Here is a 26,627-nt window from a genome sequence, read left to right on the forward strand (position 1 = left end):
AACACTGGCACCATTTGAAAATCCTTTAAGCAGTTTCACTGTTATTGCTGGTGAGGATTAAGATTCTGAAGAGAAAAACCAAAGCTTGTGTTTTCTAAAATTATTTTGTTTTCACTTTCCAGAGTGAAAGATTGCAGTCTGACCTGATTGTGTGTATAGTCATCGGTGTACTCTATTTTGCAATTCATGTCAGTACAGTATTTACAGTTTTACAGGTAAGGTGTTTCATCAAATCTGCCAGTGTTTGCTGCATACAAATGTTCTAATGCTATGTAGTACTTGTATGCATCGTTCTCCTGACTAGTTTTAGATGGTCTTTAAATATATAATTTGACAAGTACCAAGTACATGACAGGAGATCTTCACATTTCACTTTTATGTGTTTGAAATCTTCTTCCCTTTCTCAGGTGTGTGGGTTTTTTTTTTCTTCTGTATTTTTATTTGAGTCTCTAACACATAAAATGCCCTTTCTTAATCTGTCTCAGATAAGTTACTGTCAGAATCATTTTGGAATGAGGAAAAAATGCTCAAAGCTCTTACGTTATTAATGTAAGGTTCTTATTTTTTTTAAAAAACACAAACCTAAATTTGTTCAATTCTTCTCTTGTTTAGCCTATTTTAAGTTATGTTCTCTATGCATTGGTGGGTACGGTAGGCTTTGTGACCCATTATGTTCTGCCTCAACTCCGAAAGCAACTTCCTTGGCATTGCTTTTCTCACCCACTGCTGAAAACCAAGGAATACTATCAGTTCGAAGTCCGAAGTAAGTATCATTAATGATACTATTTTTGAATTTTCAGTTGCAGCTGACTTAATTTGTATTAGTTGTTTATATGCTTCATATTTTTGCTTTATTATTTGTTATACTCTAGTGGAGCATTTCATGACATGATATAGTTATGTCTAAGTTTCTCAGAGCATCATCATTTCAAATATATATATAAAGTGTCATGGAATCAAAGCATGAGGAAAATATATTACATGTGTTTACAGTATTTCAGAGCAGTTCCACACAGTCTTCAAAATCTTAAGTTTCAAAGTTTGTGGTAATGATTGCCTTAAAGAATTTTAGCAAAGTTGAAGTGTTTGTTCACTAGGTATTTCTTTAAGATACTGAGTTTTCAAGTGCTTTAGAGGATTAGATATGGTTAATGCTGTTGGAGACTTGAGCTTGATATAGACCTGATTCTTATTGATACTGTTCACTTGTTGGGCAAAAAAGTTGTACTCTATCTAAATGAATATTTTTTTTCTTCAATGTTTAATCATAAATGACTTGGATCAAGAATTTGGATTCTGTTACTTGAGTTTGATTTGACAATCTGATTTCCTTTTAATATTTCCTGATAGATGCTGCACACGTTATGTGGTTTGAGAAACTTCACATTTGGCTCCTTTTTGTAGAGAAAAATGTTATCTATCCACTGATAGTCCTCAATGAGCTTAGTAGCAGCGCTAAGAATATTGCTAGTCCAAAGAAACTGGATACTGAGTAAGTAGAAAAGGCTATGAAGTAGTCCAAGTATGTCTACTATGGTGGGAAATAGTGAGTTTTGGACTCAGTAGCAAGATATTGATGCTATTGCCTTAAATACAGCAAGGAGTAAATACAATTTTTCTTTATATAAAAGCATATGTAGAATCGAGTCACCATGCTGGCTTAAACTGAATGGAGTATTACAGTTTTAAATCAGGAATCAATGCAAAGATAAATTACTCAAATCATAGTGTATACAATAAAGTTCTGCGATTTGCAATCTATCTAGGGGTGCGATATCAGAATTTCCTCGTTGATCTTGAGAGTCTGCAATATAACTACACAGACTGCAAATTCAAGATAGTGACAATACATTTAGGTATTTTGTCCAATGTAAACAGAAGACTTGTGTAACATCCCATCAGTTGGTGTGCCAGCTAGCAGTCCCTGTGCAGCTTTCCACACTCATCATAAAATTCCCAGGACCTTCCAGCCCCTTAATGCAATTTGTAGCCAGATGGAATTGCACACTGCCTCTTAAATTGAGACTTGATTATAATTTCTCAAGCAGTGTATCTGACTGTCTCAGCAAAGTGAGTTCAATAATAGGCCCTGCAGATTTTGTGTCCAAGAACAGTAACCAGGTGGCCTCTTTTGATTTGAAGTTCTGTTGATTTAAAATGGACGTACTGTAGGGAAAAAAAAAAACACACCTTAAAACAAAATCATTTTTTTTTAGGTATGTGTGGTGGTGATGGTCTTTATTGCTTTGTTTTTAGTTTAATCCCTGGTCTATTAAGTTCTAGCATTAGGTTAATTACTTTTGTCACTCTACAGGGCTTTGGTAGGAATATTGCCATTTACATAATGTTATTTTTATAACCATCTGAGCTGTCAGTAGCTCTGGGAGGTGGAGGAAGAATCACCATTGTGTTTCTCCCACTATAAGTTAGATTAGTATAGTTGTGTTGGAAATAACCCAGTATTCAGTAACATTCTCTTGCTGATTAATCTAGAGCAATTCCAGCATTTTTGCATCTTCATATTGATGACCTAAATTTAAGGCCTTATGTTCAGAGTAGAGGGATATTTCACCTTTGATTTTCTTTAGTAGGACTCTTTCAAATACTTACTATTATTTTAACCTAAATTGGCTTGAAAATGCTGATGGACAGGCTTGGATAGTAACCTCTTAAAGTCTGAAATTGCTTTTAAAGAATAAATAAAACTAATACAGGCACCACCACCACCACGCAAGACAAATGAACAAGTCTAAACCTTGAGTTTGAAGAGATTGGCATTGTAAGACAGCAACAATTTAGGTGGTCTATAAACCCCTTCAGACAGCAGATAAATAACTGTTTTCTGTGAATTTCCTTCACAGGTTGGGTGCTTTAATGATCACAATAGCTGGCTTGAAGTTACTGCGTTCATCATTCAGTAGCCCAACGTGCCAGTATGTCACTGTTATTTTCACAGTGCTCTTCTTTACTTTTGATTACAAAAGTTTTACTGAGACCATGCTGCTAGATCTCTTCTTCATGTCCATACTCTTCAGCAAGGTAACTAACTCTCTGTTTCTGGTCATCCAAAAGGGAAAACTGGCTATGCTCTTAACTGATAACTGATCCAATCCAGATCCATAGTCCTATTGGCACTTTAATCTATATGGTATAAGACCTTTAAGACTTCTACTTCTCAAAGCATTTGTTTGCTTGATAAAGCATATGCATCTTTCTAAAAATCTCACGAGTTTCTGTTAGTAGAACGATGTAGTGCATATTGTGTCACTTGCTTCCTCATTGCATCCTTTTTGTAAGTCTAAAGGCTTCTGGTGGACCGGAAAGAACTCTGGGGGAATGAGTAAACTCCTCAGGATATATTGCTGTACTACAAAGCATGTTGATTTTTAGCAAAATAACTTATTTTTCTTTTATTTCTTTTCCACAGCTTTGGGAACTCTTTTATAAGTTGAGATTTGTATATACCTACATTGCTCCCTGGCAGATCACGTGGGGATCTGCCTTCCATGCTTTTGCCCAACCCTTTGCTGTGCCACGTATCCTTTAAAAATGCTGACTTTTTGTGAAATCATGTCTTACGAATTCTCAGTGTTGCATTATAATGGTTATGTATTATACCTACTGAATGAGCAGGCTTATCCGATGAGCATTAATGAAAAACTGTACATGCTTTTGACCATGCTGCAATGATGTGAGTTTTACGCTAGCAGACAAAGCAGGAACAGAATTCTAACATAAAAGAAACATAAAGTAGGAGTTACTTCATTCTGAAAGTGACATAGCTTTTCTTCTGACAATCATTTCCCTTTTTCAAGAGTCATGAGCTATATGATCTGGGATTTTGAGTATTGCTTGTGTAGACTGGTTTGAATGGAATATTAAGTTAGCATTCTTTGTAGAATTTTCAGAAAATTATCAGCATGTCCAGTGCCAAACTGTCACCTGTTTGTTTGTAAAAGCAAGAAAAATGCCCTCTATAGCTGGAGATTGTAGAAATGTTGCTGCACAAAAATTCTTGGAGTTTGTTTTATGTTTACTTGGTGTTGCTGTATACTTAATGTACTATTATAGAAGCTTGAAAAAAGTTTTTGCTGCTTTGCCTTCCTTAATCCTTATCCTACAGATTCTGCAATGTTGTTTGTCCAAGCAGCTGTGTCAGCTTTCTTCTCTACTCCACTGAATCCTTTCCTGGGAAGTGCAATATTTATCACTTCTTATGCCAGACCTGTCAAATTCTGGGAAAGAGACTACAAGTAGGTGAAATAAGACCTTTAAAGTTTGTGTCCTTTGTTTTTAAACCTGTAACTGTGTCAAAATAAGTGTTCATCTTCAAGAACTGCTATTTTATTTTCCCCGAAGAAAATTATTTTAGAGCACTGAATGTTTTGAATGAACTTGTTTCTGAAATAGTGTGGAAGCTGATCAGTATCTACTTTAGCTTTGTAGGTAACTTGTGCTCAGAGATATGCAATTTTAAGTTTTTGTTTTTTTTTTTAAACATTAAGATTACAGTATTGTGAAGTGCAATTTTCATTTTATTTCAGCACAAAGCGTGTGGATCATTCAAATACGAGGCTGGCTTCACAGCTTGATCGAAATCCAGGTAACCTTCCCAGTCATTTTTCTATTTAATTATTATATATATACACAACACAGTTTCTCTCTCTTTCATGAGGAACGAAGATATAGATGATTTTTACAGGATTCATGTTCAATTTGTCACGTGATTCTTCTCCAAAACCACTGTTGTCTCCTGTTACTTTTTCCTGCATCATCTCTCCTTGCGTTATTCTTTACTTTCCTGTAAGCTTTTCATGTTTCCCCACTACTTTTGTGTCTCTGCTTTACTTCTTCATTTATAATCATTGTATGCATTAACTTCTTTATTCTTAAGTTAACTAAAACCAAACATTATTTGAGAGTGTCTCAATGTCATGGTGATGAGACCTCTACAACGGTCATTATGGAGCAGCTTCTATGCTCATTTGCATTTGAACATTATTATATGGAATAGATTGATGGGAAATGTATGAGTGAAACTGAAATAATAATTTGGAAAATTGAGAAGTAAGAAGGAAAAAATGTTGGTCAAAAATCTTAAGCTTCACTTAGAATTAATTTGAAGTAGTTGTCTTGCAAAGCTTGAGGCAGGGCAAGGAGGAACAGGGAGTTGATGACCTGAAAACTACACTAGTGTTAAGAAAAACATAGCACATGAAGTGAATTGATAATTGACAACCAAGCTTGAAGTTTTTCTGAACATGGAAATGATAACTTCAATGAATCTTTCTGCAGGCTCAGATGATAACAACCTGAATTCAATCTTCTATGAACACTTAACCCGTTCCCTTCAGCACAGCCTATGTGGAGACTTGTTATTGGGTCGGTGGGGAAACTACAGTACTGGGGACTGCTTCATCCTAGCCTCTGACTACCTCAATGCACTAGTACACCTTATAGAGATAGGAAATGGCTTGGTCACCTTCCAGCTCAGAGGGCTTGAATTCAGAGGTGAGTGTGTTTACACATCATTAACTATCTATGCCACAAAGTAGCCTTCTCTGGAAACTCTAGTTATTTTCAGTTCCATCCTTTGAATTAATTGCTTTGAAAATGATCCTCAGGGTCTCTTCATGCCTCCCACCCCTTGTGAGGAAAACTAGCTCCCTCTAACAGAGTTGATGCTATATCTTTTTCAATTTTAGTGCAATGGCTATGATAATTCATTCATAGTGCAACCTAACTAGAATATGCCATTCCACCTCTTGTTCATTGGCAGGGAGTTGACCTGTCGTTACAGAAACATAATTGGAGACTGGCTTGGTTCTAAACACTTTTAAATAGAAGTCAACGTTAAAACAATTGTATAAAATATTTAACTCTTTTTACTTTTTTTTTTCCTGTTTTCTCCTAAGGAACTTATTGTCAGCAAAGAGAAGTAGAGGCCATCACTGAAGGTGTAGAAGAAGATGAAGGTTTCTGTTGCTGTGAACCTGGCCACCTTCCTCACATGCTTTCCTTTAATGCTGCCTTTGGGCAACGCTGGTTAGCTTGGGAAGTGCTTGTGACAAAGTATGTTCTGGAGGGTTACAGTATCACTGACAACAGTGCAGCTTCCATGCTTCAAGTCTTTGATCTCCGGAAAATTCTCACCACCTACTACGTGAAGGTATAATTCAGTTCAGTACAAGCTTGGGTGGAGGTAGCCAGATTACAGCCAGGAGCTGTTTAATGCCTTGAACTTCTAAAAGTTCTTGTGAGAGAATCATAGAATCTGATAAAAGTTATAGTTGTATAAACAGCTTAATCAAAGGACAGAGTTCACTGTAATGATAATTACTTCATATTTGGGTTTATGAGTAGGAAAACAACCATGTAGTCTTGGACAAAGTGAAGATGCTATTGCTAGCTGAGACTTGAGTAGAAGCTGAAAGGCTATTAGTCAAATGCAATAGCTGTGTTGTAAAAGAAAAGATAAGTAACTGGTATGTTACTCTTAGAGAAAGCCAAGCAACTTCAGTGTTCAAAAGCTGCCCATAGCCATCTTTGTGGGTTTTCTGTTGTTTAAAGAAGTCCTATTACATGTGCAGATTTTTTCTGTAGACCTCACATAATCTATTTACCTGCTACTCATGATCTGTTGTAAGCTACTCCTTCAGAGCTGAAAAAAATCATGTTGGCATATTTCCAAGACACATACACACAAATGCTTTTTTCCTCCAAATAGAAATGTATTGAAATGTCTTGTCTTTAATATTTGAGTTATTTTGAAATTTACTATCTAAGCGTCGATATTCACTAAATAAAAACACCAATTTAGTTATTTTTCTTCAAAATTAGTGAGTCCTGAGTCCTGTTCAATCTGTTTTTCCTTATTCCCTTGTGCATGTTTTCAAACTCTTGATAGTCTCTGAAAAATATGCATGTATACAAACCTGTATTGTGTTTTCTGTGCCACCAAATTTGTTGCATCTGTGAGCTAAATAAATGCTATCATGTATAATTTCTGTTTGTTATCAAGGAAATAAATGAATGAGTTGAAAAAATCTGAGATTAACTTTTTTGTTGCAATACTGACTCATGTATTTTTTTTTACTACTGTTTCAGGGAATCATCTACTATGTCACAACTTCCCCCAAGTTAGAGGAATGGTTAGCTAATGAGACGATGCAGGAAGGACTGCGGTTGTGCACAGACCGCAATTATGTTGACGTAGACCCAACATTTAACCCCAATATCGATGAGGATTATGACCACCGTCTAGCAGGGATCTCAAGAGAGAGTTTCTGTATGATTTATTTGAACTGGATAGAATACTGCTGCTCTCGAAGAGAAAAGGTAGGTATGAATATGTGAGGAAAGGTATATGCTATTTGAGGATTCTCATTTTTTTCCTTGTTGGCTTGACTTAGTGTTTTATATATACATAAAATTGAAGCAATGATTGTATAATTGAAACATCAGTATATGGGTTATTGTTCTTGATCATTTGCTCTTGAGATTTGAATTTAAACTACATCATATACTGCTTACAGAAGTTGTGTCCGCTAATGCCTTTTACAGTTACCAAGTCAAATGAATCAGTTGAAAGTTGCTCAGCCATTTATCTGAATAGAGAAAGGTGTGTTTATAGAATTGATGTTGGGTGTTCAGATGCCAGTGTTTCAAAAATAACCCTAAAATAGAAACCTGTCACCAGATTATAAGATTAACTACTTCTTTATTAGCATTCATATTATACCTCTACCTTGAACCACTGGAACTGTAAGCTTGTGAATGATCATCCCATATCCTGTTCTTTTCCTCTCTCCAAATCTTCCCACCTTTTAAATAAGGACACTAGTATGTCAGTAGAGGAATGCTTTGATTCTGCAAAAAGCTGTATGTAACGTTTTCTAAGTAGTATTGCATTTGAGAATGAGCAAGAAGCGATTGAGATTAAAGGACAGGAATATAAAGTGATTTCACTTGTTGAATGATCTGCCAGAGGTTTCAGAGTTGAGCTTTACTTTTGGAGTGAGAAGCTTAAGTAGCCCATTTTAAAAAAAGCCAGAGAAAGTCTTTTCCATCTATTAAGTGATTATCTTGTGAAGCATTTTGTGTAGGTATTGAAAATCAGGTTCAATCTTTTAGGTGCATGCTACTATTTTGTTGGTAAGTATATACCTTAAAGAGCTGCAAATAAATGGCTTTGGGCTGAGGGTGAGTGTCTCCCTGAATAAGGTGTAGTCTGGGGAAACTTTGGATTAACTCAATCATATACTCCCAACTAGTAAATGAGAATCCGTGTTATTCACTAAAAATATTTAATCTTAATGCAATAATCTTGCTATTCAACAAGTTTTCATACAACATACACAGTATCCATGAGAAAAGTTGCTTACAACTGTTCATCTTACCGTTCCTTTTTTCAGATATAGTATGGATATCTGCCTTTGCAAATATGCAGAGCATTTGCAACTTTTTTTAAAAAAAGAATTTCTAATTAAAATCTGAGTAAGAATGATGGGTGGGGTGGGTACATGCATATAGATACATTTTTTGTGTGGCTTTTTATTCCTTCAGTCAGAACAGTTCTGTGGCAATTCTTTCACTCCATTCACCCTGTTTGTTTTTTTTTTCCTCCTTACTGCAAGCCACTGGATTCAAGTAAAGATTCACCCCTTGTTACACTCTGTTATGGACTGTGTGTTCTGGGGCGGAGAGCATTGGGAACAGCTTCACATCATATGTCTAGGTAATAAAATCTTGTTCTAAGCTTGCCTTTCTCAAAATCACTCCGGATTCCTAGGTTAGATGTTGGATAAATACCTCTTTGTGAAAGAAAATAAAATATAATGTCATCTTTCCTTAAGCTGGACAGAAAGCTAATGTAAATATAGCTATGTGTTTCAGGAAACTGCGAAGTAATGGCTTTTAAACAAAATAAATAGGTACAATCAGGTGTGGAAGCTACTGGTTAGCTGGATACTGACTTCAAACAAACAAAAATAATCACTATTTTACTTAACTTTCATGGAAATAGTTTACTGTTTCTTTTAAGTACCAGCGAATTGCCCCATGAAGGTCTTGTAGATACACAGTCACAAGAATTTTTGGACCATTTGATTTTTCACTCTGTTCATAAAAGGAAATGATCTCACTGAGTATGAAGAAGCTGTTGAAACTTGTGTTCAGTGCTAAAATCATCCACAAGTGAAGCTACATCTCCATCTACTTTTTGATTGGTCCACTATGGTATACTCCCTGAAAAGTTTTATCTTTTAATAATCTCCAGAATAAAATCAGGCATTTTTCAGAGTTTGTTTACTTTAGTTCATATAAATACAGTCTGTTGCATATGCGGTTTCATCACGTTTAGTGTACATAGACACCTCATGTCCGGACTTTGTTTACACATATGTTTATGCATATGTTCCATCTTCCTCCAGTCTTCTCTTTTCTCTATAGAGAAAAATTGTTTGTTGTTCTGTACAGCTTAGTTTTTGCACTCTTGTCGATGATAATAATTGTGGAAATGTTAATATTTGTGTTAATATTTGGGCTGACTTTTCTTCTCAACAGTAATCTGGAATCCTTCTTGTATGGCCTACATGCCCTATTTAAGGGTGACTTCCGTATATCATCAATTAGAGATGAATGGATCTTTGCTGACATGGAATTGCTGAGGAAAGTGGTGGTTCCTGGAATACGAATGTCACTTAAACTACATCAGGTGAGAGATTTGCCAGGAAACTGTCTCCAGCTCTTTTTATAAGTTTTATTTCTGTATATTCTCTCTTTTAAAGGTTAAATGTTCAGAGAGATACTCAGGGCACTCAGCTCTTATTGACAGGCTTCGATGACTATTTTCCCCAAAACTTAATGTCTGAAGATATGTAGGTGGAGGTAGTGCTGTATATAAAGACAGCCAGCACACTTGTTCTTGTATCATCACACCTTACCACTGAGACATCAGATTCAAGTCTCCAGGGAAAGTAGAGGGAGAAAAATAAAAATCTCAAAAAGAAAAAAAAAGTGCACGTTACAGAAGCAGACAATTGAAAATGAGTAAACATCCCATATTGTCCTTTGTTTTATTACAGCTCATCTGGAAAGGGATATAGAGAAAAAGGGAATGCAGTTTATGCTCAGAGCTTGAAAATTACATAAAATGTAGATCAGAGAATATTTCATACCCTGTTTCATATCTGTCTAGAGATAATTCTGTTATGAACAGTCTATCTGGTATTTTCCCTCCCTCTTCCCCTCCCCACAAATATGTATCTGGCTTACAAGTTTATCATGCTATTCAAAGCTGCATAGCCCTCTCTCTCTGTCCATGGAGAGTTGTGCTTTTAATTCTTCTTTTGAAGTGTTATAATAACAGGCTCTTTAGTGTTATTCATTCATTCTGTCTGAAGTTTCAGGTGGGAAGAAGCATTTCAATAAGCTGAAATTGGGGTTGGTCTTCTAGTAAGTGAGAGTGAAGTTGAACAGTCCTGAATTCTGTCTAGCAAGTCTGTTTACAAAGGTTAGCAAGTACAAGAAACTTGAGCAGTAAGTTCTTAGAGGTGTGTGTGTGGGGAAGCATTGGTACTCTAGAAGAACAGTGCTTGGAAGTTACAGCAACCAGGTAAATATTAACTGTCTTTTTTAACAGTAATTAGAGTTGCAGTTTTTGCCTTCATTGCACATTCTCAAAGTCTCAAAGTTAGCAGTGATTTATTCAACTCCTTCACATAACACAAGGAACTCCTCAAATTTAACAGAATGCATATAAGTGTTAAAAGTACATGTAGCAAAATGGAATAATTGCAAAATCTTGGTTGAAAGCTGCAGAAGTACACCTGGAACAGTTCAGAAATGTTCTCAGTATGTTTGGGCTACTGTTCAGAACAGGCTTAAGTCACAAAATAAAATGAGGAAAATACAAACATTGAAGAATAAAAGCAGCTTTTCTGAACATCATTTTATTAATCTACGATGGGATTTTATTCACCTGCAGTGTAATACCATATTGAGGCTTCGGGCAGGATTGGGAATTTAGTTATTAGCCTGTCCATTTTTATCTGAGAGTAACACGCCTGAATACTGAATTGAACTTGCAAATTTGGTGGTTTTACTTGACTGTCAGTAATATAAGTTCTGTGATAGTATCTGTTGCTGAAATAGTCTGTCGTTAAGAATTAATGCGAACTTTTTAATAGAAAATACAGATAAAACTTAGCGTGTTTCCTCCTGTAGCTATTTTCATATAAGTCTTAATAGTGCTTTGTGACTTGTATGTGACTTTGTGACTTTGTGAATAGTACCTTGGTGAGTTTTGCAGCTGAATGCTTATGAGTAAGCTAAAAGGCTGCCTGCAAAAACATTTTGGTTTCAATATGAATACATGTAATATAAACTAGAATGGGTTGTCCAGAGAAATTGTGGATGTCCAGTGTCTGGATGTTCAAGGCCAGGCTGGATGGGGCTTTGGGCAGCCTGGTCTGGTGGGAGGTGTCCCTGCCCATGGCAGGGGGTTGGAACTGGGTGATCTGTAAGGTCCGTTCCACCCCCAAATCATTCTATGAGTCTATAAAATCCAGTGTAAAACTGAACTAAAATTTACTTGAATAAATAATAGGTAGCTTGTTTCAATGATTGTTTTATGTTATAGGAAACAAACTTTTGAGGTGTAAGAGGTTTTCTTTTTATACGTAGTTACATCTGAAATGTCAATCATACTTTACCAAACATGTTCTTGGAAACAGGATCACTTCACTTCTCCGGATGAATATGATGATCCTTCTGTCCTCTATGAAGCCATAACAACCCACGAAGAAAATCTAGTTATAGCACATGAAGGGGACCCTGCTTGGAGGAGTGCCGTTCTTTCCAATTCTCCCTCCCTACTTGCCCTGCGCCATGTGATGGATGATGGCACCAACGAATATAAAATCATTATGCTGAATAAGCGCTATCTCAGTTTCAGGGTCATTAAGGTAAGCTCTGTGTACATTCCACAAAATTACAGTATGTTGTGGTATATCTTGATTATACTAAACTGTTATGTTAACTCAGATCATTACCTTACTGTTACTGGCCTGTCATTGCTGGGACAGCTTTGTCTCATATAGAAGTATTTCATCAGGAAATCCGTTCCTGACTTGAAATCTGTCTGTCAGTTCAGCCTTTTAGTGAATATGAATGGTTGTAGCTCTGTAGTGTAGTTCTTTCACATGTACACTTGTAGAAACCTGTAAAAGGCAGAGCAGTCTGCTCATGCTCTCCCTGTTTCAGTTTGACACAGCTTTTTTACTTGGCTTCTGTCATGCTTTTTTTTGCAGGTGAATAAGGAGTGTGTGCGTGGCCTGTGGGCAGGACAACAGCAGGAACTTGTCTTCCTGCGCAATCGCAATCCAGAAAGAGGAAGTATCCAAAATGCAAAACAAGCTCTGAGGAATATGATCAACTCTTCTTGTGACCAGCCAATTGGATACCCCATCTACGTCTCACCTTTGACTACTTCCTATTCAGATAGTCATGAACAGCTTAAGGAGATTCTTGGGGGAGCTATCAGTTTAGGAAATATAAGAAACTTCATAGTGTCTACATGGCATAGGTGAGTTGAGGAAAAATAGTGAATTCTCATTATGTATTCACGATGCTATATGTCATTAACTAGTCTCATACATGCCAGCAGGGCATGATTTATAGTATTCAGTTGCATAAAAGCAAGCTTTGACTTTTATTTTGAGTACATCCGTAGAATATGATAAGTGGAGATTAACCTGAAGATTAACCCTGGCAGAAGGAATTGATCTTCAAGGCATACAAGAATTAAGCTACAAACTGACTGACAGCTTAGAATAAAACAGAGGACAAAGTCTGGGTGCAAGAATTACAACTACAGTTCTAATGTCAGATCTGATAATGAGACAATGTAACTTGTGTTACTTTTGTTTTGGTACTGTTAATTTTACTGTCTAATCAGAAAAGCAGAATTTCTGCCTGGTAAACGTGCAGTGTGCAAGTGCCAATATTAATGGTGTTAGAGTATGCCTATACATAGTAACTCAGGCTTTAGTTATTGTTCAAAATTGTATGAATGGTTTTAAATATCCTGTATGTCAGAGCTAGAACAAGTAACTATTAATAATGTAATCTACTTTCCATATCACCTCCTGGTAGCCCAATACAAACTCTTGCTGCGATGCATTTCATAGGCCATAAGAACTCTTACTTCACTTCTGGCCCCTTACGACAGTGGCTGCAAAAGCAACAGTGGCAGCAGTCCTGATGCTGTTGTCTGATGGTCTTATGTACACTTAGACATCTACAGCACATCAAAACAGAACATGCTGCTTCACCCTGGAATGTGCCATATTTATTACAGTCTGAGGTGTATGTCTTCTATCAGCATCTGCTTGTCTGACATGTGGATAGAGCAGCAGGTAAAAGAGTAACACAGAACAGTGTTTGGATTCAAGCTTTTCTGGAGCGCAGGGGCAAATAAAATTGGAAGTGATTTCTTGGTGTATTTTGAGCGGGACAGAAAGAAAGGAAGAATAAAAAGTAACAATTGAAAGGACGAACAAATATGCTGTACTGTGTGTCCATCAGCGGTTTACTAGTGCAAACAACATGGTGAAAAGCCTGTATGATTATATACATGGAGTATGTTTGCTAACCTATCATCTGAATGTTCAAAAGTCACACAAGACTTGATGATTGAAATAATTGCAATATGTTTCAAACAACTGCATGTCCCTGTAAGTAACAAGAAACCAAATAAACTAAAACAAAAAACAGCAAAAATAAAGTTGTTTTCCTGCTCATCTAAATAGACAAAAGACTTTTGCAGTGTAAGACCACATGTATGTTAAAGAGCATAAATTTACTAAACTGATATAAAATAACCAAGATGTTCTTCCAGCATTTTATATTTAGAATTTTATCACTTCGGAGTTGGCTTTTTTAAAAAGCTATTTTATCTAAACTCTTGGCTTATCATAACTGTGACTTGAATGGCTGTCATGAAGAAAATGGCAATCTCCTAGAAAGCAACATTTATACTTACAAAGCCTATTCTGAGAAAATAATATTCCCTAAAATCAGATAAAATTGTCTCTACAGATTGTGCTGAGTAAAGCCTTTTGCTTGTCATCATAAAGCACTTTTTTTTTGAACCCTGATGTTCAGGTGACCAGACTTAATGTAATTGCATTATGTTTTCAGACTAAGGAAAGGTTGTGGAGCTGGCTGTAACAGCGGTGGAAACATTGAAGATTCGGATGCTGGAGGTGGGGCTTCTTGCACAAGTAACAATGCCACCATCAACGAGTCGCAGAGCAGCATGTCGCAAGGAGGAGGGAATGCAATTACAGGGCAGGGACCTGGAGCAGTACAGCACCCTCCTGTTGCACCTCATCCCACAGCTCTTCCTGCAGCTCATCCACCAACTCATCCATCTACTCTGGGTAACATTAAAATAAAACAAAATAGTTTTCTACAAGTGCATTGCTATAGCCAGAACTGTCTTTTCTGCTCTTTGGATCAGGCCTAGGCTAAAAGAAAAGACAACCAGCCAAGCAAACCAACCTTGATTATGTATTATTAACACGTGCTGGGCTCATCTCAAACTACAGTGCTGTTTTGTGCAATGGAAAGTTCCCAAACAGAGACTTAACCAAGAGGAGCTTAGTTACACTGCCAAAATAGTTCAAGTAACTTTTTAGCTTGACGCTTTTTGTGATTCTTTGTAGTTCTTATTTACACAGTAGAATGGATTGTCTATTTCCATAGTCTTTTAGCTAATTCTAGCTGAATCTGTACTGATCTGAAGTTAGTGAGATGATAAGCACTAAAACTGAGAAGAAAGTTTACAAATGCTGCCTTTGCTTAAAGAATAGAACTGTATGTGTATGGAGCTGAATGTACTGGAATCTTCGGAATTTTTTTACACAATGTAATATAGGTCTGCAGCTGTCAAGAGGTATATACAGTTGCTTAATATAGGAATAAAGTACTTTACATGGAAAAAAAACAGTTTGAGTATAAGCGTTAAAGTTTTCTTCATGTTCTGTGTTTTGCATTAAATTCTGTGCTCCAGTTTTTGAACGTCTGTTTGAGCATCTTAAAGATGCTCTTCATATTTTGAAACATGAACATCTCTACCTGCTATACTATCTTCAGTATTGGGAACTTGAATGCTAACACTAAGAAAAAGTTGTTAATGTGGAAGGGGCAAGGCAGAAGCATTTTTTTTGAGCTATTTGTCTTGCAGGGATTGCCAATAGAACAGAATATGGGATTCCAAGGTGTGATGAATGAAATGTACTCAAATAGTCTGCTCTATATGTGCAGCAGGGACCCTTTCCTGCAGTACCGCTGTTTCAGCTATTGATTCAATCCATCAATTTTGTACCTAAGTGCTAAAACTTGTGTGTAGCATAAATCTAATGTGTTTATCAAGCCCTACTGATTCTGTATCTCTTTATTTTTAGGCACCAGTCACAGTTCTCACTCTGTGCAGTCAAGCCTTGTCAGACATTCCCCTGCCCGTGCCTCAGTAGCTAGCCATTCATCTTACTGCTACGGCAGTCGTCATTCATCTCTTCGCACATCCACAACAGGCTTTGTGCCTTGTCGGCGCTCTTCCACCAGCCAGATATCCCTTCGTAACCTCCCGTCGTCCATCCAGTCCCGCCTCTCTATGGTCAACCAAATGGAACCTACTGGCCAGACTGGGGTCAGCGTGCAGCACGGCCTGCCCTCTTCTAGCAGCTCCAGCCAAAGCATCCCAGCCTGTAAACAGCATGCCCTTGTGGGCTTTCTAGGGACAGAAGGAGGAAGTAATGCTACTGAAACTCAGTCAGGTGGTAATGCAAGCCCTGCAAATCAAATGCAAGCCAAAAAGGATGACGTTATTTACAGAATCCAGGTGAATAGCCCGGAAGAACAAGTTAATCTGTGTTTCCTTAGCTGTGTGATTTTGTTAGTGTTACCTTGTATGGTGTTGAAATCAGTGTTTTTAAATACATACACAGCCTGGAATGTCTTAATATGCAACTGTTGTGTAGTTACAACTGGAGAATAAATGTAAGGAAAAGATTTCCTTGACAGGCAGGTTTTCTGCATGCTTAGACATCCCTGTTGACATTACCTTTTTATTTTCCTGTAGTACAGCTTTGAGAATATTAGCTGAACTCACTTTTGTTCCATGCTTAGTCTGTTTTTATTTATGATGATGTATAAAGCTGAAGACTTTCATCTGCAGGGCTGAAAGCAACTAGGTTTTTTCTTTCAAACCAAGTAGGTTTGCCACAAATGTGTAAAAATGCTGTCACTTCCATTTTACATACATGTGTATTCTGGGGTTTTTACCACAAGTCTAGATTGCTGAGCAGCAAACAGTACTCCAATTACTAAGTTAATTATTGGCAACCTTACTAGTTCTTTCAAAATCCAGAAATGTGTACTTGCCCTTCTAACTTCTCTTAGCCTCACGTGTCTTTGGCAGTATATTTAGCAGGGAAACACCAAGTAGTAGTATTTAATAAGACAGATTGTGACAAAGTTGGCTTCCTTGCTGACATCCATTCATTTTAAATTAAGCTGCATCCTTAGGCATAGTTAACTAAGTTAATTAACTTAAATTAAGTTAACCGATTTTACAGGTCTCTGCTTAGTTTTTGTTTGCAGGTGAGGACTCTTTTATGAAATTGCATCTTCCTCAAACAGAGGGACTAAACCAAGTTGACATGCCCTTGTATAGTGGTTGTTAAGCAGTTCTTCCTGTCCTTAAATAGGAAGAAGTTTTCAGGAGTTCTCTCCTGCTGCTCCTGTGGAAATGCTCATTTACTTCAAAGCAATGTGTGGGTCTCAGCAAACCATGCTAGCAGATCAATAATACCAACGAATTCTCCAAGCCCATGTTTGGGATACCATTCTCTTAGAAGTAATGAGCCAGTCCTAACAGCTTGCCATCACTAAACTCTTTGCTGCTACTGGACCATGTACTGCTGATGGTTGTTTTGTGATAGTCCAGACACTTTCATGGACCAGTGTGGCTGAAAGAAGGGGCGAGGAGGGGTGCCAGACAGCAGCAAACCCATATATTGTCGTTTCTGTCTGAAGCCATAGCCTAACTCCAAATTCTCTGCTGCTCGAGTTTATTTTTTTCGTAGTCTAGAGCTTGAGTTTGCAATGTTGGAATCAGAAATTCATTTTTGTGGGGTTAAGTCAGTTGTCTGGAAGTATGCAAAACGTTACAGTTAATCTGTTTCTTTTAAATTTTGGCTGAACTAACAGTCAAAACTCAATTCCTACTTATAGTTAATGGATCCCAGTCAAGTACTGGAAGGGATCAACGTGTCAAAAAGGAAAGAGCTGCAGTGGCCAGATGAGGTGATACGGCTAAAAGCTGGAAGAAACAGCTGGAAAGATTGGAGTCCTCAGGAAGGCATGGAAGGCCATGTAAGTTTTTTGTTTAGAAGTTGACAAGCTAATTAAAAAAAAAAAGAAAAAAAAGGCAGTGTCTTGATTATATGGCAGTCTGCCTAGATGTCAAGGCCAATGACGCATGTAGTAGTAAGCTGGATCAGCGGCTGTCTTCTAAGTCAATGTTGCTGGAAGAGCAAGTCTAGAATTCTAATTTGGAGCAGAGGAATATTTCTGTAACTACATCCAAAAGATACAAGATGATTAAAATTTTGTCAGCTACCTCTCCTTCCTTGCCTTCTTCCAGCTCTTGTCATGAACTGTTAACCTCAGACATTGTGTTTACTCATCCAGCCTTCATTTTTCTTTCCTTAAACTGTTAATCCCTGAGCAAATACTGAGGGTCAATTTACCAACCAGTCCTTGACTGAATGGTTGTCTTGAATGGTTAACAGTATTTGTTTTTGAGATTATTCTGATGAAAATTGAGCCAAGTAGATTAACTTGAAATGTATTTGTTATATAATGAGTACATAATAGGTGTTTCCTTTCCTTCAAGGAAATACTCTATAGCTAAAACTTGCAAAAGCATGTTACTCGACACCTTTTCCCTAGGGGTGTTACATCTGCATAGAGAAATAAAAATTCACTGATTAGTCTGTCTTTAAGTTTAAAAAAAAAGAAAAGGCAGCTCTTGGGGTATTTTTTTCTGAGGTATACTGCTTTTAGACATCCCCTCCGTAAGACAGTAGGATTTACTTGTATATAACATCTAGGAGTAGAATGCTATTGTGAACATTCATAGTTAAGTTAGGTTTAGACAGTAGGCTTCTGGGATTTCCTTTTTAGCTATTGCAGATAGAGTGTCCTGAAGATGATGAATGTAGAAGGTCATACTGAAATGTGTCCTGGAATCATGTATCATGTTGCCTAGTACTGGACAACTGTTGTATGTTTTTTTAAGAGCTCAGTAGCACATTGTGCAAACTGCAGCATGTTGACATGTACAATGATTGTTACTGAAAGATTAAGCTACTGTTCTGGATGTTTCTTACCTATTTCTGGTGCAGTATAGTGGCAGGATTTTAGAATAACGCCTTTTAACCTAAGAAGAAAGGGGAAAAGCACTGGATTATCCCATGTGTGATTAGGAGGAGCGGATTTAACTTGATGACACAGTTTCCATTGCCTGCTTCAGCTGCCTGTAGTGAATGTAGTATCAGTAAAGCTATTAGTTCTTAAGATGGTCTTTCCTGTCTGATCCCGCACCTTCTGCAAACAGGCAGAACTGATTGCTACCTGTTGAAATGCTGCTTGTTTACCTGCAAGAGCGTTATTATATCGGTGCTCTTCGTATGAAGCTCAGATGCAGAGAAATACATTTCCTGGTATTACCTATGTAATAATAACAGCCACGTTCTGAGTGGCATATAGATTTTCCTGCTGCATAAAAAAAGGAAAAGAAGCAGTAGTTGAAAGCAGAAGTAGGCAAAAGAGGAAGGGGAAGAGAATGATAAAAGACAGGAATAAAATGGAAATGGATGAGAAGAGACAGACACATTGTTTTGTCATAGGAACATAGGGTAGGGATTCAGTTGAGTTACAACAAAAGGTTGGGATTCACAGCGGTAAGTTGTGTGTGTTCTGTATCAGGTTTCTTGAAGTGTCAAAATGTGTTTTAACTATTTAGAGGAGTAGGCTGTGTTAGTGCTGATGGTGACGATAAGGCCCTTATTTAATACTCATCTATATCTGTGGGTGATAATGCAGGGGAAGCTTTTAATTTGTGAACAGTATGTAGTCTAAGTTATTTAAAACTTCTCTACGTAGTTAAGAGAAATGCTTTCTCTACTATAATTCTTATTTTGCTGAGCATACAATCAAGTGTATATATACTACACAAAGATATCATAAGGTTTCTTCAAGGAAATTCAATTTAGCAGGTGTCTTTGGATTGGAGCTACTTCTTTTTCCAGGACTTTGAGGTATATTCTGATTTATATTTGAGCTAGAGAGCTTTTTTTTTCTTTTTCCTGACACTAGCATGCAACCCTCAGGAGATTCTTGTCACATCTTCACTATCTAGTGACATCATTTTGTATGTTTTATCAGTCATAGAAAATATTAAAAACGTAATCTTCTTACTAATGTCAGAGTTGCTCCTTTTATCAGCATTAAATAAATGCTAATCATGATATAACAGATGGTAAAACTGAGTGTGCAGGGGGATGGTTATAGGGAGTTATAATTTATGCACAACTTTTGCATATATATGCACTTAATTTTAAAGTTTTTTTTATATATTTAGGCTTTTGGAGTCATCCCGTGACTATCTCAAAGGCACCAGTTTTAAGTTGAACAACAAGGATATAGTACTTGGACTTCATTGGGAAATGATTTATGCATCTTGGGATGGAATATTACTTTATAGGACAGCATATAAAGCTCATCTGAACAGAATTTGATGAAGTCAGACTCAGACTGCTTAAATACTGTGCTGTTGCATCAAACAAGGGGCAGCTAAAGATGCTGTGCTTCCCTGTCTGAAATGTTCTCCCTATGGATGCAGAGTAGATCACATGCCAAGGACAAAGCTGAATCTCCTTACTCACTGTCAGAAATCTGCAGCTGTCAGCTGGGTTTAGGGAGGACTGGGAGAGAGAGGGGGATTCTTTTAGATTTTATCTTGGAAGATGTAGGTTACTTGTATTTTTGTCTTTTTTTCCCCACCTCTATCATTAGAACTTCTGCAAATTCTGTTGTCCTGGATTTTGTGTTTTACTTAATATAATGTGTATATATATATATATATTTTTTTTTTTTTACATTATCTTGGCTTGAATTTAGGGTTCTTCTCCCACAGCTGACAATCTCAATATTTCTATAGAGGTGGAAATACTGAAAGTTATGATACTGGAACATACTTCTGGTTCCTTTAGGACATTCAGACTTTAAGTATGTTAAGAGCTGAGTGGGGAGTTGGTCATACGAGAACCTATATGGAGAAGAGACCTGATGGTCAGTATGAGGCATTGGATCACAATACCTGAATTCTTTTGGTCCGAGAAACTATGTGGTGATAGTTTGTGGCAGTGTTTCTGAAACCTTACCCCTTTGTAATACATGAACTACTTGAAGATATTTTAAAATTTAAAAAAAATCATTTAAAACATCAACTTAAAATTCATGGTAAGAAACAAAATTAGACCAAGGGACTTGACTTAGAGAAGACATATTTTACACCTAACTACTGATAAACTACAGTTATGTGCCATTATGTTTTGCCAAACACTGAAATATTTTCAAAATACTACAGCTGCGAGGTTATTACTTCAAAATATCATGACTGTGTGCGGTTTTTCCAGTTATTCACTTTGACCTGTTTGGCTCTGATTTGGGTCAAGTTGTTTGTGTTGAAATTCAAATCCAAGGCTAACTGTTGTCAGGTAAACTGCAGATTTCCAGCCAGACCTAGATGAGTAGCTTATCGGTGGGTATGTGGTTATTGAAAAATAAGTGGTTAAGTCAGTACAGTGCTTGTATTACTGCTCCCTGTGCCCTGCAAGGGCCCTGAATTACCAGTCACAACTTTGAAATGGCAGCTCTGCCTAAGAAACTCATGTTTTATTTTATTTTTTCCAGGTGATTCACCGCTGGGTGCCTTGCAGCAGAGATCCAAGTAGTCGGTCCCACATAGATAAGACCATCCTGCTGGTTCAGATTGAAGATAAATACGTTGCTGTTGTTGAAACTGGAGTCCTTGAACTTGGGGCTGAAGTGTAAAACTCCTAGACTTAAACTTCCCCTTCTCAAGCGGTTCAGAAAAGAGAAGGGTCCAGAAGCAGCAGCTCCCAGGACACAAAACTTCGGTCCAGTTGTAGGAAAGGACTTGAAACACAGATTTGTCTAAGTCCCTTTCCCCAAATAAACAAGTGTAAGAAATTTTTAAGTTGTTAGCTGCTGAAGAAACATTTGCATGAAGGATAGATTTGTTGAGACATATCTTTTTGTTTATAAATTTTGTTTATGCATTGCGTAATGCTTTAAATCAACAAACTTTTCGGTTCTAAGATCAGAGCACCTCATATTTTTCTAATTGTTTTGCCAAAAATTGCCATGTCTTGTCACAGAGTGCGTGGAATTCATCCACCTTATTTTAAAGAAATTGACTACAAACCTTCAGTTTGGTGAAACACAGTGTAAAGGTTTCAGGAGTGGCAAGAAGAGACTGAACAGATGTATAGATTCTTATTCCTTATGAGCTAAAACATTAATGAGAACTGCACTAATTTTTTTACAGCAATGCACTAAAAACAACCCTGAGATTGCTGAGAACATTTATTTATATATATAAATATAAGTATATAAAATACCATTATTTAAATTGCCTTTGGGATTAATCCCCTCCCTCTCCATATACATGTTGATGGTAAGGGCTGTGCCATGGGTTTGGTTCTATGTTCTGTATTTCGTACAAGTGCATTTGCTGCATTCTCTTCACAATAAATGGTAAAATAACAAATATATAGAAATGTACCTGAGTATCCCTGTACTACATCAGAATCTATTGTGGTGGCAGTGGTACCTCCAATCTATACAACACGTCCAGCTTTAAAGTGGGCCCCAGTACACTATCTTTCATCTGTCCTCCCTTAGCTGGCTTTGGCTACCTTGCTTCTTTACACCCAGAGCTGGCTGTGTTGTTTCATCGGCTCTTCTCTGGCAGAGAGTTCTCTGAGTTTTGTAGGGGAGGTGCAGGTCCATGACGACCCTCATGGATACTTGAAGGTTTTTTGATTCTGTTCAATTAAAAATAAAATCTTTTAAAAGGCTTTTATAGAAGGCACAGCCCTAAACTTGTATCACTTTTACCACCTTGCCTTTTCTTTCCCTTTAGTCTTCATTCTTTTCTATGACTTGAATTTTATTTTCTGTGATTATATATTCTATGTAAGTGTAATTTGAGTATTTATAACTGTGAAGTTGAATTATTCATGTGTTACATATCCTAGGTTTTATTGTATTTTTTTAAATGTGTGTATTCAGGGAAACACGTAACTCAGAACTATCATGGGAGTGTGAGAGGGAAACTGGTTTGGTTTTGACTTGCAGTTCCTATGACTCACTTCTCTTAATCCATAAGAAAAAAATGTACCTGTTGTGATTGTTTCCTGTTTCTGATCTGTAATTAAGTAGGATTTTGTGCAGAATCTGCACACAGTCCTCACCAGCTTTTGGGAGCAGCCATCTTCTTCCCAGTCACCTTCGCTTCTTTCTGAGTAATGTAGAAGAGACTTCTGATGTGCCGCAGAGGTTATTGGAATTATTTCTCTGACATCAGAGAAACCATGTCCATTAAGTACCTAATGTAAGAGTGAAATCATTTGGCATGAGGAGGAAAAAAAAACAAAACAGCTACCTAGAAATTATTGGTGTTGTAACTGGAGTCACTGTATGCTTTGTAGCCATGAAAGGGTAATGGTGTGTGCCTGGTAGCTGGTCCGTTGTTAAACCTTCCCAGTGAATTATACTGGGACCTTGCTTACATCGTACTCTATGCAAATTTATACTCCAAGTACTGTGCATTTTCCAATTACATACAATATTTGGCTTATGTATATTCAGTCGTATTTAACCCTGGTAGAAATGCACAGTTCTGGGTCTGCCACCATTGAAATAACCTTGCTGTTCCACATCGTTTATCATATGTGCACATGATAGTGTAGTTAAGTTCACCTCCTGTGTATCTGAAAGTGTAGTACTGTAAATGAACCTTGCTCAGCAGACCGGTAATCTTGCTGTCAGGAACAAAGAATATGTGTATGTTTTAAATTGAAGATGTTTTAGTTAAGGTTTTGTTGTGTGTCCTTTCCCACAGGTAAATTACAGGGTTTCCCTTATCATTAGGAATATTGCTTCATAAAGGTTCTTTAGGAATAAGAGATTGTTTGGAAATAGGCCCCCACTTAATATTAGTTGCAGAGAAGTTTTTTCCCTGTACCGAAGCCTCGAGGTAAACAAATGACTGAAAAACAAAATAGACACTTGTTTTCTCTTACAAACTTGACTGAAGCAACTTTCAGTATGTTAACCCTGACGTTGAACAACCTATTTCACAGTCTTCAGTGTGATGATTTCACAGTCTTCAGTGTGGGATGATGACAATGTCCACTGTCCTGCTGGTAATAGATGAGAAGGGAATTAATGACTTGGTAACATAACAACTGTAGAGAATGTGGAACTGCCTGGAATTAGATTAGCAAACAGCAGATGAGAAAAAGCCTTTTCCTAAGGGACGAAGAGAATTGATAGATCTTTCTGTTTTAAAAAATCTTTAAGGCTTTTAGTGTGTTGCCTTCAGGAGATGGATTTCAGTGTGGCCACTTACGAGGTTAATAGATTCTTTCAGATATTCAGCAAACACCTGTTGTGAAGCAGGTGCAGCGGTTTACTTAGTGCTCCTACCTGTTCAGGATCTGCTCAACGAAAGTTACCTACTTGTGATTTCACTCTTCTGTAAGGCTTTGGAAAACTAACTTCTTTTTTCCTAAGTTTTCCTGCATTCAGAACTCTCAAGGTTGATATGATTGTATGTTGGTTTGTGCAAGGTTTGCGTCTTGGTTCCATTGTGAGAGTGACAAAAGCATTTGTTTTCTTCTATCTCCCCCCCAGGATAGATGTCTTTGGAAAACTGTTCTAGATGGAGATAATATTTTTGTTGTCTTTTTTTCTGTTCTCTGTTTTTCTGTCTTCACGTGGTATTTTTCTCCTGTTGTGGGAGTAGAAAGGATGACTATTTTCAAAGTAGTCCTATCAGTCCAGATTGAGCTCAGCATAGAATGGGTTTGTTTTTTCCTAAGTTTTCATGAAAACCTCTTCTTATGGATGGATGAGTGCTTTAACTCTGTCCACTTTCATTGTGTGATAATCTCCTGCCATAAGAACATTCCAGTTAAGTCCTGTTGTATTAGCTTTCAGAGAGATCCCCATCTCTTTTTTCTCACTTTTCCTTAAAGGTGGCATCTAGGTAAACACACATACTTACTGCTTCCTGCAACAAATACTCAATTGCAGAGAAGTGCTTAAAAGCCCCACTAATTGGTTTGTGTCCATCAGTTTAAAAAAAAAAAAAAAAAAAAAAGCTGTTGAAGCCTTTTCATACTTCACTTGCCTGTGAAATCCTTTTTAAAAATGGTGTGAAATTTAAAACAAAAAACTGAAATGTGTATGTGACACTATGGATACCTATAATTGTGCCACTTACACTGTATGTGATAATTGTGTTGAATTCCCTTGTGATTCAGCATCTCTGAAGTTATTGCAGAGTAGGCAGGAGAACAAGGAGGAATTGTATATATATATTTTTAGTTCCATCTAGATTGAATGGTTCCTATAGCCACTTTGCTGGGACATCTGGCATGTTTCTGAGTGGTGACCTCTGTTTTCCCACCAGCTGTGTAACGTATCCCCAAGGCGCTCCTCAGCACCGCATTCATAACCCTTGTGGGAACTGAAGAACTCTTCTGAGAAGCCTAGATGACTGGTGAGGTGAAAGATGAAAACTGCTGCGGCACAGATCTGTGCCCTTGGCTGTTTGGCAAGTGGCCATAAAGCTTTGCCTGGAATAGGGTGAGGGGGGAGAAGAGATGCCTTACAATCGGATCCAACTTCAGATCATTTCTCTGATAATACACAACATCATACAACCTAGGAGTGTAGATAGAGAAACACTGCTTTAAAGATCTTTCTCAATTACAGGACTCTCCATTAACAAAAATGGAGCAGGATAGATTTCATTTCTTACAATTAATATTACTCAAATATTATTCTACTTATATTGGATTTGGGGTTATACCACCACAGGTTTTATGTACTTAATTTTATTAAGGAGTTTTATACCTATTATATAGGCGTCTATTCTTTTCTTGTCTGGCTTAGTATTTGATAACCTAATGCAGTACATTCAGTGAAGCTGGACTCTTTTGGAAGTTACACTGGTAATTACTGGTGCCTTAGTAAAAAAGTGGGTACATAACACCTTGGTGGAAAGTAAAGCATGTGGCTTGTTTCACCCCAGCATGATATGCATATTTCCAAAAGGTGATTAAGATGGCTGCTCCAAAACGGTTCGGGAGTATACATACGTCACTCACAGTCACAAACACCTGAATATGAGCAGTTTGTATGACTTCTGGTATGTACAGGTTCAAAAGATAATCCCCGTACACTTACTCCACAATGCTGAATGGTGGCGATCAAATAGCTGGATATGTTAATGACTTGCATAAAGATCCCCTCACACCAACCCCCCAAAAAGTGACAACAAGCTGCTGAATAGAAAGGAGTAAGAGGAGAGGAGAGTGTAAATGAGAGGATGGCTTTGGTTTTAATGGACAATAAAAATATATGTATTGCCTCTACCAGCAAATGGATACCTTGCCAGGGATAGGGATATATGTACCTGCGTGTCTGTGAGTGTGTGTATGTGCCTGCGTGTGTTACTGGAAACAGCCTGTAAATATTGTAGCTGTTGAAAATGGAAAAGGCAGAGAGCTTTTTGCAACGTGTTGCAGCAAAAGGACAGTATTGACAGTGGAGAAACACTGAGAAATAAAAAACTTTTTTCACGTGTTGTCATTTATTGCATATTGCATTCTCCTAAGGTGTCATTCTCACAGATGCCCTATAAGATCTACTGAGTTTACTCAAACCACTCTTTAATGAAAGATTCTCTTCTGAAATGATTTCTTTTGTAGCTGAAAGGAAAATCTTGGTTTGTAGGTTTTTTTTTTTTTTTTCAGATGTTCCTTTTCTCCTGCACCATCCCTGTTCTTATGCTCTTACATAAATTCTGAGTACCATGTGCACCCGTTCCTACAGTTAAAGTGTTTTTCTTGTCTCTGTTCAAGCGCAGCTTCTGTATTTACTGTAATTTCCCTTCTCTTTGAATCTTTTTTTCAAGTCATAGAACACTTAGTACTGGCTTTATGCTTAGTAATTTTCTATTCTTCATATGTCCCAGGAAAATATTTTCCCTAGTGTGTTCTAATTGGTGACTTCAGACTTTCTGCAGTCCTTGATCTGATAGCCAAGTGCAGCATTGTGTGAAGTCCTGCGAATGCTATGCTTGCATGAGGCACTTGTTGATACAGTGATACTAATTTAAAAATACTCAGCTGCCATCTGTACAATGTATGGTCTCAGACATCTCAAATTGCTTC

General features: G+C 37.3%; 1 protein-coding gene across 4 annotated transcripts in view; it reads left to right on the forward strand.

The window, feature by feature from the left end:
• The window catches only part of PCNX1 (pecanex 1), an 86,048-nt gene extending 60,015 nt beyond the window's left edge, over window positions 1-26,033 (forward strand). For all 4 annotated transcript variants that reach the window (XM_084287680.1, XM_084287681.1, XM_084287682.1 and 1 more), the window contains 18 exons: window positions 123-215; window positions 613-763; window positions 1,351-1,492; window positions 2,862-3,039; window positions 3,428-3,536; window positions 4,124-4,253; window positions 4,545-4,603; window positions 5,296-5,511; window positions 5,916-6,169; window positions 7,108-7,338; window positions 8,637-8,737; window positions 9,565-9,715; window positions 11,736-11,966; window positions 12,312-12,586; window positions 14,203-14,444; window positions 15,471-15,907; window positions 17,302-17,442; window positions 21,049-26,033. In XM_084287680.1, coding sequence (XP_084143806.1) covers window positions 123-215; window positions 613-763; window positions 1,351-1,492; window positions 2,862-3,039; window positions 3,428-3,536; window positions 4,124-4,253; window positions 4,545-4,603; window positions 5,296-5,511; window positions 5,916-6,169; window positions 7,108-7,338; window positions 8,637-8,737; window positions 9,565-9,715; window positions 11,736-11,966; window positions 12,312-12,586; window positions 14,203-14,444; window positions 15,471-15,907; window positions 17,302-17,442; window positions 21,049-21,189 — 3,282 coding nt within the window. In that variant the 3' untranslated portion in view covers window positions 21,190-26,033. The remainder of the gene's footprint in view (window positions 1-122; window positions 216-612; window positions 764-1,350; window positions 1,493-2,861; window positions 3,040-3,427; window positions 3,537-4,123; window positions 4,254-4,544; window positions 4,604-5,295; window positions 5,512-5,915; window positions 6,170-7,107; window positions 7,339-8,636; window positions 8,738-9,564; window positions 9,716-11,735; window positions 11,967-12,311; window positions 12,587-14,202; window positions 14,445-15,470; window positions 15,908-17,301; window positions 17,443-21,048) is intronic.
• The last annotated feature ends 594 nt before the right edge of the window (window positions 26,034-26,627 follow it).

The sequence above is a fragment of the Netta rufina genome (genome assembly GCF_964035555.1).
Source record: "Netta rufina genome assembly, chromosome: 5".
Taxonomy (NCBI): Eukaryota; Metazoa; Chordata; class Aves; order Anseriformes; family Anatidae; genus Netta; species Netta rufina.